This window comes from Diabrotica virgifera, chromosome 2 (genome assembly GCF_917563875.1).
Source record: "Diabrotica virgifera virgifera chromosome 2, PGI_DIABVI_V3a".
In the NCBI taxonomy this organism is placed as follows: Eukaryota; Metazoa; Arthropoda; class Insecta; order Coleoptera; family Chrysomelidae; genus Diabrotica; species Diabrotica virgifera.
In genome coordinates, this window is record NC_065444.1 from 171,931,556 (window position 1) to 171,948,281 (window position 16,726).

The 16,726-nt window shown below is 32.1% G+C and overlaps 1 protein-coding gene across 12 annotated transcripts in view; it reads right to left on the reverse strand.

Annotated features, from left to right (window-relative positions):
- LOC114331473 (transient receptor potential cation channel trpm) overlaps positions 1–16,726 on the reverse strand; it is a 1,429,758-nt gene that overhangs the window by 27,858 nt on the left and 1,385,174 nt on the right. For 10 of the 12 annotated variants that reach the window (XM_050642920.1, XM_050642916.1, XM_050642919.1 and 7 more), the window contains one exon: positions 12,227–12,295. The exons of the other annotated variants lie outside the window; for them this stretch is intronic. In XM_050642920.1, coding sequence (XP_050498877.1) covers positions 12,227–12,295 — 69 coding nt within the window. The remainder of the gene's footprint in view (positions 1–12,226; positions 12,296–16,726) is intronic. 12 annotated transcript variants of the gene reach the window in all.

The window sequence follows — 16,726 nt, forward strand, 5'->3', positions numbered from 1 at the left end:
CCCGTGACGTCACATAGTTTGACTATATTGTTATATTAATTTATATTTATGGTTACATTTAGGTATATTATTCTTCTTATATATAAGATTCTTCTTCTTCTTTAGTTTATTGGCCTCCACCTACTTGGGTATTTGGCCAGCTCATCGTCGCGGAATAAGGGAAAAATATTTATATTCTAATGACATTTATCGTATGTCATTGTAATTTTAGGTTTGTTCCAACACAACCAGAAACCGTCCATGTAACGATCACCGTCCTGTGCAGTAAACAGAATAACCCATGGAACGCACGAAATACAGACACAGATCGCACGGAACCAGTGGCGGCGCCTGATGTAAAATATTGGGGGTGCACACATAATGTTAACATATAAAAAAACCTTGAGACCCTATTTCCGTAGGTCAAATTTTTTGAGTGTCTTCAAATTGTAAAAATCAATGGACCTTATTAAAAATTACAATAAATAATGTATTTTATTGACTTAAAATTATAATTTAGTGTTTAAATGTTACAAGCAAGTTTTGTAACGAAAGTCAGTCGCCTGTTATTTTTTAGATAAATTATTCACAAACAAATTCAGTAAAATTTGGAATTTCTTGAATCATTTTTTTGAATTGAAAACATTGCGAGTGCAGTTATAGACCAGCAAAGATCTGTGAAAAATCGTCTATTTTGGATGTGAAAGGTGGCATTCGGATTTTTGCAGATAAAGTTAGGTGACACCTTCAGTAATAATAATTGACTTATGCTCCTTCTCAAATATGCCCGGAACATTAATAAAAAAATTAAAATATTTAAAAATTTCGAAAAACGTCGATTTTTTCTGCTTTTTTTGCTTATAACTTTAAAACGATTCGTTTTGGAACAAAGTCGTAGAGAAATAAAATAAAGATAATTGAATTTTGTATGATATACGACTGGTCAAAAATGTCTTAACGTATTACCTTTTCTGCAATATAGCAATAAATACAAAATAAGGGGGCAAAATACGCCTGTTGTTATTCAATGTTTTTAACCACTTTGGTGGCACTTAAAACCTAAGTAATTCGCTTAGGAAATTCTTTGTAACATACTTAAATCGTGTACCAAATTTCATTAAAATCGACTTAATAGATTTTGCATAATAAATTTGTAATCTTAATGTTTTTAAAAAATTCAAATTTTTTAAAATCTTTCTGAACAAAAAGTAGACCATTTAAAAGTTGTCTAATTTTTTTACATATAAAGAGGTGCTCTATAGTATTTTTACTACAAAAGCGATATTACGTAGGTCAAAATTTTTGACGTAAGAGAACTGTCAAAACATTAGAATGTGACTTTTCATATTGCCATAATTATAATAAACATGGCAATAATGAAAAGTCACATTCTAATGTTTTGACAGTTCTCTTACGTCAAAAATTTTGACCTACGTAATATCGCTTTTGTATTAGTAAAAATACTATACCTATCTAATACACTTTACAGAATTAAAATCGGATTATTTAAGGGGCCTCAGACACAGAGGCCCCAGAGGTTTTAAACTTATAAACAATTTTTTGGCTTATAAAAAATAGCTTTGTTTAATAATAAAAAAATTAATTTTTAGCAATGCAAATAATTAAAACCGCTATAATTTGACTTAAACTTTCAAATGCTGTCAGCAGAAGTGCTATTTTATTTTTTAATCAAAAGATATTCGCGTTCAAAAATTGCAATTTTTCGAATTTTTGAAAGTTCCACCGCGTTTATCTCGAAAACTATGCATCCTACGAAAAAACTTGTAAGAACATTTTTTGCTTAGAATTACCCAAGAAATACAAAAAAATGTTTTATTTTGCGAAAAATCGATTTTATGTAATTCCTCAAGTTCTTTGTTTATAACAATCTTATCGACATCCGGATCAACTGTTACCCAAAAAATTCGTGTTCTACGGGTCAAAATACATAAAAAAACTTGGGTAAGTCCATTAAAATAAAGAAGCCCGTAGCACCCCCTCCTGGTCACAGCACTAATTTGTTTATAAGCCAAAAAATTGATTATAAATTTAAAACATTGCTGAGGCTGTTTAAATAATCCGATTTCAATTCTGTAAAGTGCATTAGATAGGTGGAGTACTTCTTTATATGTAAAGAAATTGACAAATCTTTGTATGTTCTAATTTGTGTTGTGCAAGATTTTAAAAAATTTTAATTTTTTAAAAAAAGTTTAGATTGCAAAATTATTATGCAAAATCTAGTAAGTCAATTTTAATTAAATTTGGTGTACGGTTTTAGCACATTACAAAAATTTTCTAAGCGAATTAGGAAGGTTCTAAGTGTAACCTAAGTGATGGAAAATCATTGAATAAGGACAGGCTTGTTTTGCCCCCTTATTTTATATTTATTGCTATTTTGAAGCAAGGGTGATAAATTAAGACCTTTTTAACTAATCGCATCTGATAGAAAATTTAATTATTTTTGTTTTATTCCTATAGAACTCTGTTCTAAAATGAATAGTTTTTAAGTTATAAGCAAAAAAGTAGAAAAAAAAACGAAATTTTTTGAAATTTTTAAATATTTTTATTTTTTTTTATTAATGTTCCGGGCATATTTGAGAAGGAGCATAAATCAATTATTATTAACGAAGTTATCACCTAACTTTATCCGCAAAAATCTGAATGCCACCTCTCACATCCACCTAAAAACAGATCCTTACAGGTCTATTAATCTATCCTGGTCCATAGCTATTATAAGGAAAGTTTTGATACGTTTCAATGCAGAGAGACATCGTTCTGTTTCTGCAGTTGTCACTGGCATCGTATCATGTACATAATTGGAGAATTCAAATTATTTCAGAAAAATCGTCTTGTAAATTATTTTCAATCAAAAATTTAGATAAGTGGACTGCGCCGGATAGTTAAAGTCGTATCTTCTATTTTTCTCATTATGCTTCCTCTTCTCCAAATATGTGCTTCACACCTACACAATTTGTAAGTTTTTACACAAATCTCCATTTTAAATAATCATTTATAAACCCGACGTTTGCACTTTGGTACATTCTTAATTAACAAATTTGGTTTCGGCATTTTTAATTTTTCTTCTAAATATAATGAAGAAAATTTAATTGATTTAAAATATTCCACGCTAACATTTACATCCACAAATCCTTCCATTCTTAATATTGTTCCGAAATTCGAACTTCACGAAAGCAAAATTTAAACGTACGTGTGCCGTGCACGTTGAAAACACCATAAGATCACATCCAACTTGTGATCTTGTGGCCATCTAAACTTGTGGGCTATAACGGGTAGCGCGGTGGGTGGTGAGTTGTATTTTGCCGTATGAAAAGTCATTGGGATAGGAACCACTGTAAGAGCGGTGAACGCGGGGTTCTGTCTAAGGCCTCGCATCCGTGAAGTTTCTCCTTTGAAATAGAATAAAAATAATTAAATGTTACCTATTAGATACTTATAAACTCCTTGGATCTGTTATTTCGAATTTCAATTACTGTATAGTTAGATTAAAATGTTATTTATATTGTCCTTTTCATGAGCATTTTTCAGTGCGTAACAAATGATAGGAAAAAGGGTAAGTCCGTGATAATACACATTTATGACATTTATTCTAACATGACATTTTAGTTAAATCTGACAGTTGTCACATTTTATTTTCAATTTGGAATAAAAACAAATCAAATGTGTTTTTTGCATTTATAAAATGGTATGTTCTTTGATTTGTATAGTCTTATAAATTATACAGATTATATTTGTAATATTATTATCTAATTAAAAAAAAATATTTTTTTTATTATGGCGCCATCTATCAACTAGAATAACTAGAATAAATGTTGTAAATGTCTGTAATCACGGACGTGCCTTTTTTTCTGTCACATACAATTTAATGCGTTAGAAAGAAATCGAAAAACTGTGACGCACTGAAAGATGATCATGAGAAAAAGAATAGAATGATAAATTTTACATATAGGTATGAATGTTGGTGTGAAAATAATTTTGGAGGTTCACGTGCACATGTGCACTTATGGAGAAACCGCCACTGCACGGAACGTATTATTTTATAGTAATGTGATCGTTACATGACGGTTCTCGTCGTGTTGGAACAAACCTAATATATACCAGCTTGTTGAGATTGGGGTTTGATACAGTTTTTGAAGGAAATGAAAGAAGGTTTACTAGGTATGGAAAATAAAAGAAAACACTATAAGTGTTTTTTAGTGCCATTTTGTAAAAGTACAAGTTTTCTATGTACTATTTAAAAATAGTTCAAACGATCAACCTTATTGTCTACTGACGTTTATAATGTCTAATTTAAGATTATATACAATTTTGTTTACTTTGTTGGTGCAGAATGTAAACACACAGCCATATGACGTCACGATGCGTTTTGGGCTAGCTGCAATAATTTGAATTTAGAATCGTCTTTAGGGGCCAAACGGAACACAAAAACAACTTTTTATCTTTGATACATGTTTTAAATTATGTTCTGTTGTGATTTATAACATTTTTTTCGAATTTAAAATTTTATGCTATTACAAATGAGACTGCAAGAGACCCATCAGGTGTTTGTAAGTGGCCAAACCATTAGAAATAGACTGCATGAAGTAGAGTTAGTGCTCGAAGACCTGTGAGAGTATCTGTGTTATCCAGAGAAAATCGCGCTCATCGACTTCAGTGGGCACAAGAACACGCAAATTGGGTTAGACGTGAGTGGGTCTCTACTTTGTTCACAGTTGGGTCCCGATTTGGATTTTCATCAGATACAAGACGGACAAGAATTTGGAGACAATCTGGCAATGCTGACCGATTGGCCACCGTGCGTAAGGTTCATAGAGAGCAAGGCGGCAGTATAATCGCATTACTCTCGGTGGAAGAGCCAATCTAGTTTATCTGAAACGGTTTCTAAATGCAGCAGACTACCACGATATTATTCTCGAATCTATTGTTGTGCCCTTTGCACAACAAGCTGGTCCCCAATTTCAATTAATGCACGACAATGCGCGTCCCCATACTGTCAGGGTCGTCCGAACAGTCCTCGACGATAATGGAATTGAGGTTTTACCATGGCCTGCACAATCGCCAGATTTAAACCCAATTAAGTATGTATGTGACATATTGGTAGCGGAGCTTAAGTGGGGATTTTTGCAGTTACTCGAGCGCATCAGATTATCACATGGGGAGAAACCTTGTACCCTGTAAATATACCTCTACCATATATTAGCTCTTAATACAGGGGAGTTTGTTAAGGGGGGTCCGAAAAGCAAAATCTATCCTTAGAAAAACTCGAAATCGTCAGATTAAGATAAGGTAAGTTAAGTACATGCAAAACAGTGTATTTTTCAAAAATCTAACGATTTGAGTGAGACGTAAGGAAATCGGTGAGTCACAAAGTTTCACAAAAAAGTGAATATTTCGCGAAATGGACGTCAGAGCGAAAAGCTAAAAAATACGTGCTCAATATTTTTCAAAAATTTATCGAATGATACCAAACACGACCTCCCACGGAGAGGGGTAGGGGTAAATTTAAAATTATAAATAAGAATTCCGCGATATTTCGCGAAATGAACATCAAAAAACGGGAAAATACATGTATTCAATATTTTTGAAAAATCTATCAATTGACACCAAACACGACCCCCACAGAGGTGGGCGAGGGGTTACTTTAAAATCTTAAATAGGAGACCCTTAAATTATGGATAGATGGCGCTATAATCGGAAAACACGATAGTTGAAAATGGAAAATTAAATTAAAAAATGGAAAGTCCCAAACTTTATGGAGAATTTTACTTAACTTTTTTTTTATTTAGGATCTACTAGGATTTAGGAGTGGAACAAAACACCGCAGCAAGACATTGACCATCTGATTTTGAGTTTGCGTAACAGATGTAGGACAGTAATCAACAACCGTGGAGGTCATACACTATACTAACTTAACCTAAAGACTACTTTGTTGGGAGTTAAAGAGCAACAAATTACTTTTTTAGTTTTTTTTTGTTGCCATTTTTTTGACCTATGGAGTTCTCTTTTAACTTTCTTACGAGCTATTGCGGTAATTCTTAGAAACAATGTTTATTTTATATTCGGGACCCTTGTTTACAACTTTTTTTGTTAAATATTTTAAATAAATAATTTGTTTGAAATCCTTATGTAATCTCGCATTTTGCTTTTGTCCCCTAGATTATTTTGATGTGTGTATTAAAAATAATTTTTGGCTAAGAACCCTCAGCTATAGATCGATTTTGTTTATATAATCCAACACCAGAGTTTATCTCTTTAGATAAAGTGTTTTCTGTGACAGCTGCCTTTAGAAAATATTGAAAAGCTAGAAACTGGGATTCTTGGTCAATACAATTATTATTTCAATGGATGTACAGTTTTTTTAATTATATACAAACATTCATTTTTTAAATATTTTTAAAATATTACTGGTACACACGAGAGGCTTAACTTATTATACGGGTCATTGGAAAGATGCAGAAAAAACTCCCATCTTTTGTATAGACATTGAAAGATATTTTATAAAGATATATTATGGTTTATTGTAATGTTTCTGAAGTGATAAATTGCTATGGTATTTATATTTTTAGGTTGAAACAATTAAATATCCGGAAAAATTTAATAAAAATAGCTAGGAAAAATATCATTAATTCACAATGAATTCATATCTAAGACCACTAATGGCAAATTACTGAAAAGAAAACAAATACAACAATGGCAAAACTTTAAATACTGGAGATATTTACAAGAAATCATACCAAAAAAATCCTTCTGAAGATATTCACAACAAAAAAATTAATGAAAGGAAAAAATATTCAGATTTCTTTAGCTCAATAATCAATAATATTTTCCAATGTATATTTAAAAAATCCCAATTTCGAATTGTCAATATAAAAATATTCAATAATGTATATTAAGATACAAGCTTTGAAGCATTGATCTGAATGGGTCGTTCTTATGATTATGAGAGACATATTATGCAGGCTTTTAGACGTGCTTTAGTTTGCCAAATATAAATTTATCCGAAGATTTTGTAGTTCATTGATAAAAAAACAAAAAATACTGCTTATACAGTGGGACCCATTTAGATTGGAAACACCTCTATAAAATTTGAAGTTGTTAACCGATTTTAACCAATTTTTTTTTAATGTCATGTAATAAAAGGTTTATTGCGGCACAAAATATGAAATATTTAGTTAAATTTTCAGGGCATTCTACGATACTTTTTCTTCGTCGAAAATGGAGAATTTGTATTAGCGATTTTTTTATTAAAAAAATTTCTACGCCACTGGATTTAGAGTGGCTTCAAATAACTATGACAAAAATTTCATTAAAATATATTTATTAATAACGAAGTTATGACAACTTAAAATTTTAAAACTCACTAAGCTGAGTCAAAAAAGAACACCCTGTATCAACAGATAACCATAAAACTAATTATTTTTCAAATAATTTTAATAATAAACCACTACTAGACAAAAAAATGTTTAAAATAAATTTAAAATGAAATTTTTGTCATAGCTATTTGAAGCCACTCTAAATCCAGTGGCGTTGAAATTTTTTTAATAAAAAAAATCGCTAATACAAATTCTCCATTTTCGACGAAGAAAAAGTATCTTGTTAATTATTAATATTAAAATTATTTGAAAAATAATTAGTTTTATGGTTATCTGTTGATACAGGGTGTTCTTTTTTGACTCGTAGCTTAGTGAGTTTTAAAATTTTAAGTTGTCATAACTTCGTTATTAACTTGTGACTTGTAAATTTGACAACCGGTGGAATAGTTTCTTTGGTTACACCTCCTGAGATTTTCAACATTTATAAATCATACAGGATGCCGAGGAAATTAAGATGAGAGAATTTTAAATAATTCACAACTCATCTACTCAGCATGGTAAACGTTCCAACAAGAAAGATTCCTTAGTACTCAACAAAAGAGTAAATGAATTAAAATGTATAAACATTTTCAATTTCTTTGCAACACGAAAATGCAGCAGCTGCATAATACTCTGGTTAAATCTGAGAGTGCAGGAAGAGTCTATACCGGTTTCGGGGGTTGTTTCCCCCTCATCAGTAGTCCCATATCCTCCTCTCTCAGATTTCTCCACGTACCACACTTTGCAATTCGGAAAGGATGACATCCGTGACATTTCGTTCTTTGCAATTCGGAAAGGCTCAAAGTGTGGTACGTGGAGAAATCTGAGAGAGGAGGATATGGGACTACTGATGAGGGGGAAACAACCCCCGAAACCGGTATACTCTTCCTGCACTCTCAGATTTAACCAGGGTATTATGCAGCTGCTGCATTTTCGTGTTGCAAAGAAATTGAAAATGTTTAAACATTAATTATATTGACAATGCTATAAATAATGTGACGCATTGACACGTATGAAACTGTTAAATCCACAACCTACTTTGTGATTTTTCTCTGTGAACCCGTGAAATATGGTCAATATTTTTTAATGAAATTTTTGTCATAGCTATTTGAAGCCACTCTAAATCCAGTGGCGTAGAAATTTTTTTAATAAAAAAATCGCTAATACAAATTCTCCATTTTCGACGAAGAAACAGTATCGTAGAATGCCCTGAAAATTTAACTAAATATTTCATATTTTGTCCCGCAATATACCTTTTATTACATGACATTAAAGAAAATTTGGTTAAAATCGGTTAACAACTTCAAATTTTATAGAGGTGTTTCCAATCTAAATGGGTCACACTGTATAACTAAACGATTCAACGCCATATTTTATGTACCTATGTATAGAGCCATCAAAAAACCCAATTAGCATAGTCTGTGCAGGTTGGGATTTTAGCCACGTGCAATCTACATTATTGTGTATAATTTTAATAAAAATTTAAAAACAATCTTTTTATAAACAACATTAATTATAAAATAAGTTATCAATCGAAATAGCACAGAAAACGACAAATATCGTTCCCATACCACCAGATTGACAACCGGTGGAATACTTTCTTTGGTTACACCTCCTGAGATTTTCAACATTTATAAATCATACAGGATGCCGAAGAAATTAAGATGAGAGCATTTTAAATAATTCACAACTCATCTACTCAGCATGGTAAACGTTCCAACAAGAAAGATTCCTTAGTACTCAACAAAAGAGTAAATGAATTAAAATGTATAAACATTTTCAATTTCTTTGCAACACGAAAATGCAGCAGCTGCATAATACTCTGGTTAAATCTGAGAGTGCAGGAAGAGTCTATACCGGTTTCGGGGGTTGTTTCCCCCTCATCAGTAGTCCCATATCCTCCTCTCTCAGATTTCTCCACGTACCACACTTTGCAATTCGGAAAGGATGACATCCGTGACATCTCGTTCTTTGCAATTCGGAAAGGCTCAAAGTGTGGTACGTGGAGAAATCTGAGAGAGGAGGATATGGGACTACTGATGAGGGGGAAACAACCCCCAAAACCGGTCTAGACTTTTCCTGCACTGTCAGATTTAACCAGGGTATTATGCAGCTGCTGCATTTTCGTGTTGCAAAGAAATTGAAAATGTTTAAACATTAATTATATTGACAATGCTATAAATAATGTGACGCATTGACACGTACGAAACTGTTAAATCCACAACCTACTTTGTGATTTTTCTCTGTGAACCCGTGAAATATGGTTAATATTTTTTAATTTTCCATTTTTGTACAGTAATTAAATGATATTTTTCTACTGACTTGGTCCACATTTTCACGGCAACTTCTTCTTCTTTATGTGGCCTGTCCGTTGCGGACGTTGGCTATTATCATAGCAATTTTAATTTTGTTTGCTGCATTTCTGAATATCTCGATCGATGCTAGTCCAAACCATTGGCATAAATTTTGAAGCCTGAGTGTCTTCTTCTTCCGGGTCTGCGTTTGCTCACCATTTTACCCTGTATTATCAGTTGCATTATATGCAATATTTCATGTCTCATAATATGACCGAGGTATTCAAGCTTCCGATTCTTGATTGTGAAAGAAATTTCTTTTTGTTTTCCCATTCGACGCAATATCTCCACGTTGGTCGTGTGATACGTTGATACACCCACATTTCGAATGCCTCTAGCTTTTTCATTAGTATTTCCGTTATAGTCCTGGCCTCTGAGCATTTTAGCAGCCGTATTTTTAGTGGGAGAGATATGTCGCAACGAGTTTTGTTGCCTTCTCTTTTCTCATGTTGTTAAATGTCGCTCCTGCTCGGCAACAGGAATTGTTTTCCAAATTATCGCAATTTCTACATTCTAGCGAAATGTCCAAATTAGCGAGTTTTAAATCTTCTTGATTAATCATACAACTCTTTAGCTTTGTTTGACTTTTGCACTGATTTTCTCCAACTCTTACCCATTCGAATATATGTCTTAGCAAACTGCGTTTATACACAAAAGGTTCTTTCTACTTTATTACGTAAAATTCACTGCCATAAAACATTGTATTTTGCCTCTCTCTCAGTTCAGAATCAGCTAAGTTTTGCAGTCCTTCAAACATTATTGGCTTGTAAAATATGATAGGAACATTCAAGCGTATTTGCCCTAATAATTCTCTTCAAGACTTGCCGACCTATTCCCGTTGTCAGTTAAGATTACTACCAGTTTACTACTAGTAATAATTTGTTCATGTTTCTTAGAATTAACATCAAATATTTTCTTCTCGTTCTTTTTATTTACATTAGACCATTGATATATGTAGGCAAGAAGTTGGCTTCTATTATAAAAAAAGATTACTGGATTGGGGAAGATTCAAAAGATTGATTTCTTAATTATTAATCACTTAGAAAAATTTTGGAAAAATAGATTATAGGTAGGTATATACGTCTAAATTATTAGTTTTTGTCAGAATGGCGCAGTCAAGATAATATTTGGATAATATTAATTTATGAGAGGAACACTAAAAAAACAATATAACAAATTTGTACAATAACCATAAAATAATAAACAATAAAGTTTATATTTTTCATACTACCTTTTTCCTCATTATTTTTGTGCGTTATGCATCTGCTTTACTTTAGTTAATAATATTTAGTACTCGCAATAACTTATTACATATTTTTGTTTCAAGTGTAATACTAATAAATAAATCTTCGGATACCTTTGATGATATTAAAACAGTATTATTGAAACTTTTGCATGTTTTCAACCAATCTATTAATATTGTAATGAATATTAGTCAATTTGATTTGGAAACAAATTCAGATTCCAGAAAATCCGTTCATATTTATAAACAACATCTATTGGTTTCTAAATGTTCAAAATATATTATAAATTACCTTCACGACATTGATTATTATTTTGTGGTCTACATGATTTACAGTGTGACCAATATAAATTAAAAACACGCGATAATATTAAATTTGTTTTATGAATTTAAAAACCAATAGTTTTTATTATTATTTAAAACGTGGCATTTCCATTAGTTGAAAATACATACTTTGAATTTATAATAAAATATGAACTCATTTCCAGTACATGTTTAAAACTAATTTCAATCAAAATGTAAGTCTTTAAAACAATTAAATGTATACATGATTTTAAAATGTCTGTTAGTACATGACGACTGACTTTTTAGTGTTAAGCAATTAATGGTTTTTGAGTCTAATTGAAGAATGAAAAATATTTTTTAGAATTAAGTCTCATAAAACTTATAGAAACAATTGATCAGTTTTTTCTTTCGCCTTTCCATGTCTTTGACTTTTGTTTACTGATCCTTTGATAACATTTCTATTTGTCCGTATTTACTGGTCTCTATGATAGTCTGAAAAGTTTTTATGAATATGATAACAATATATGCTTTCCAAAATGTGTAATTTTTCAACACAATGGAGTTACAACACCATTATTATCTCTCTGAAGTATTTCTTTAGAAGTTATGTAAAGTATTCATCTAACCACAATAACTTTTTATTAGGACGAAAAGAGTTAACCAACGGGAAAGGCTTTTAGATGGTAGATTCTTTATACAAAGCATCCCTTTACATTTATGCCAATGTAAGGGATAAATCAGCAAATAGTACTGCATATTCGGCGCGAGACCGAGATTAGGTTCTCTGTGCATAGTCAAAAATATTTAGGTATCATCTTCTTAGATTATATTCAACAATTTTTTTAAAATTAAAGGACACTAAAAAGACAGTCGTCCTATCATCTAAACACCTTATAATGAAATGAATGATATCTAGAACAGTAAACATGCTGTAAACTTTTTTTCAGTCAACATCGAACAGTGATGAACACCTTATTCACGATTGATATTCATACCTAATTTCCTGAAAATGTGGCAGAAAGAGAGGCTTTTTGGCGTTAAAAAGGGTGGCCGCAGTTCGCATGCTAGTAGATAATTAAAGGGAAGCATTAGAAAAACTTAAATCAAGTGAAAGTTACAAAAAAACGGTGAGTCATAAAACTGAAATCTTTAAAATAAAACGTTAAAAAATTCTGTAAACGTATCGTTCTTAAATTTTAAATAACAAGTGCATATATATACTAGATTTTTCTATGTGGCATAGCTCCTTTTGCATTTTATTTAGTGGAATTACCTAAATTTCGATAGTTGATTCCATTTTGAGTAATAACTGGCAGTGTAAAGTGTCACTGCGTTGAATTATTTACACGCTCGCTAAATACAAATGAACATGCCAAACAGAAAACTAAACATTTTCTGTTTAATTTTTATCTGTTCTGAGTTTTGAAGAATATTGTTCTGAACAATAATTGTTCATAATTATTATAATATTGTTCTGAATTTATATTAAGTGCCTTCGCGGATACCCTGGAAAACTTATCGTTGACAACTCCTAACCTTACCTAATATACATAATATCGTTAATATGTAGATAAATATACAATTTGTATTTACTTTTAAGGGGCTATCCTAGTGTAAAAGTACGAAATTCATATATTTTTTTGGGAATTGCTAAAATAAAAAGTACTCTACCAATTGTTTTGAAAATTGGCATGAACATTTATTGGACAAAGAAGTACATATAAAACAATTTTCATAACAAAATATTGAAAATTAAACCATTTATGCGCCATCTACTGGCACCGTGAAAATAAAAACATAGCTCCACTGCTGCAGTGATTGGGACTAATAGAGATCCTGAAACAACAAATTTCAAAGTTATTATTGAAATATAAGTTATTTTCTATACCATCAACTAGGGTTTTTTTGATCGGATAAAAAATGTCAATTTGGAGGTTTTTGAAACTTAAAATGTTTTAGCTAATTTAAAAAAAAAAAATTTAACACCTCGTCATTTTTCCAAATTTTAATATTTTTCAAAAATCCTAGTTGATGGTATAGGAAATAACTTATAATTCCATAAACACTTCGAAACTTTATGTTTCAGGATCTCTGTTAGACCCAATCACTGCAGCAGTGTTGCTATGTTTTTATTTTCATGGTGTTAGTAGATGGCGCATAAATCGTTTAATTTTCGATATTTTTTTATGAAGATTGTTTTGCATGTACCTACTTCTTTTTATAATCAATGTTCGTGCAAATTTTCAAAACAATTGGTAGGTATAGTACTTTTTATTTTAGAAATTCCCAAAAAAAGTATATGAATTTCGTATTTTTACACTAGGATAGCCCCTTAAATAATATTAATAACAAATTATTAAATTATACTAGGTAAATAAATATACCTTGTATATTTATCTATCAACGGTATTATTTATATTCTTTTAAAGTGCGCATGCGATTTTCTGACAATTTATGAGGTTTTCTGACAATTTATCACTGACTAGTCGCCGACAGATATCCGTGAACGCACTTATTATAAGCAGCATTATCATAACTCATGACACAAGACAAAAAGTCGCCACCAAAAAATCTAAAAAATTATCTGGGAGTAATATGTTTATTATTCTAGGCATGTTTGAACACAGAGTACAATGGAAAGAGGCATCTAATCATGAAGAAAGCAGACATGAAAAAGAGAAAAATCAAAGAAGCAGCCCCCATCCTACCAAATGTACTTAAATAAGAAGTAAATAACAAGAATAACTATACTAACAATAGCGGATGAGAAAATGTGAGACACACGTCTTCAATAATACACAATACATATGCAGTACATATTACACAACAGAATATGAACACTCCCATTTACAGAAAAGTATAAAGCACGTAGAAATAATGCAGAAACACAAAAAATAATCAGAATTTGATGTACACAGGACGAAAAACATCCACCCTCAGATCTTTCAGAGAAAGCGTAGCTATTGCCTACAACACCATTTTCAACTATGTCCATCTCAATTTTGATAATACATAACTCCTCAACATCTTAGCGGTTATGCACTTTTTAAAAACAATTTTCTTAATCTTTTTTGAGAAAAATTTGCTGAGTGGAAATCAAAAGATTAAAAATCATCTTTAGCCAAAAATTTAATTAAATATATGTAATAAATAAAATATAATTACAATCAACTGTGGCTAATCTCATATAAACACAATATTTAGCTATTTGCCAGTGGATTTTCTTTCCCGAATGCAAAGAAGCGCACATTTGCCAGACTATCAGACTGACATAGCATGTACTCTGCTGTTTCTTCCTTCCAGTTGACAGAATCTGCACAAGTCATCATATGACAATCCCATCAGCTTCAAGTGCCTATTCAGCTTACAGTGCCCGTTAGCAGACCTACTATGGTTTTGACTGCTTTTCTGTCTTTGTTTATTAGGTCTGCCGTAAATTTTGGCCAATATTCTGGAATGAACTGTTTTCTGGGTTCCGGTCCAACGAATGGCATTGTTGAGCGTTGTTTGGCCATTTCGTCTGCTTTTTCATTGCCCTTATGACCCTCGTACCCCAGTACGGTACCTACAGTAACCTAGTTTATTTAGGGCACACACACAATCTCATTCTAGCTTAGAATTGACCTTAGAATTAAGTACCTTAAGCGCTGCCTGACTATCTCTGAAGATGGCAATTGAACACACAACGTTCTTTCCTGTCTTTCTATTTCTTGGATGGATTGCCGCTCAAAAAACTTTTGTTGTACTATACTCTACCGTGGTTACCTACATAAATACTGTACTCTTACATAGTTCAAATTTAAGGAAATAATCCCCAGATTTATAATACAGCTTGATTTGTTTCTTTTTCTTAACGTGCCCTATCAAGTCCCCTTGAACTTGGCGATTAACATGGCGAAACTGTCTCTGTCTCGAGCTATTCTATACAGTTGCTCTACTTTCTTTATGCCTGTCCACTGCCTAATATTCTTCAACCAAGAAGACCAATTCCTCTACGTACTTCGATTTTACCCATCATAATAAATTGAAGAATATTATGTCGGTCTCCCCTGACTACGTGTCCAAAATAGGCCATCTTTCTACATTTGCTTTACTACTCATTTGCTCTTTCTACATTTTCTGCAAATGCTCTTTGCTCTCCTAAGGACTGTCACATTTGTTAGAATAGAAGTTCATGGTATTTTTAGTGTACGTCTTCGATTTGTTTCTACATTGTGTCTATAATTCATGTTTGTTCTTCTTAGTCCATGTGGTGAGACCGCTCCCGTCTGAAAAAATTTCTGATTCCGTTTCTTTGTGGATTCCTATTCAAAAATGTCCCCTTTAAACAAATCTGAAGGGTGCCGGGCGGAATTTTTGGGCAGAAATTGTTGAAACAAATACAAAAGATCACGTTTTATTGCCCTGGAACATATATTTTTAGTTTTTTTGGGTCATTCTAAACAACAAAGGTATCCTGTAATTTTTCTTAAAAATTGATAGTTTTCGAGTTATAGGCGATTTAAAATATTAAAAATGCGAAAATACTCATTTTCGAGGCTTAAAAATTCATATTTATATTAGTATTTTTGAGGTTGCCAGATACTTATCATCACCATTCTCTTTGCCTTATGCGGGGTCGGCTTCCCTAATTGCATTTCTCCACACAATTCTATCCTGGGTCATATCAATATTAATCCCCTTTACCAACATGTCCTGCCTAATCGTCTCCCCCCACGTCTTCTTTGGTCTTCCTCTCCTACTCCTTCCAGGAATCTGCACTTCAGCTACTCTTCGTATTGGATGATTAACTTCTCGACGTTGAACATGACCAAACCATCTCAACCTATGCTCTCTCATTTTGGCATCAATTAGTGCCACACCTAGACTTCCCCTAATATACTCATTTTTAATTTCATTCTTACTTGTCACTCCACTCATCCATCTAAGCATTCTCATCTCCGCCATATGCATTCGTTGTTCCTCTTTCTTTTTCACTGCCCAACATTCAGTTCCGTATATCATAGCCGGTCTTATGGCTGTTTTATAGAATTTTCCTTTCAGCTTCATTGGAACTTTTCTGTCACACAACACACCACTCGCTTCCTTCCACTTGATCCATCCAGCTCTAATTCTACTGCATGCATCTCCATCTATTTCTCCATTACTCTGTAATACCGATCCCAGGTACTTAAAACTATTGCTTTTTACAATCAGTTCACCATCCAAAGATACCATTTTATTTGTAGTAACTCCATCTTTAAATGAGCATTCAAAATACGCTGTCTTTGTCCTACTAAGTTTAAAACCTTTTTCCTCCAGAGCTCGTGTCCACTGTTCCAGTTTTTGTTACTTAAAACTATTGCTTTTTACAATCAGTTCACCATCCAAAGATACCATTTTATTTGTAGTAACTCCATCTTTAAATGAGCATTCAAAATACGCTGTCTTTGTCCTACTAAGTTTTAAACCTTTTTCCTCCAGAGCTCGTGTCCACTGTTCCAGTTTTTGTTCTA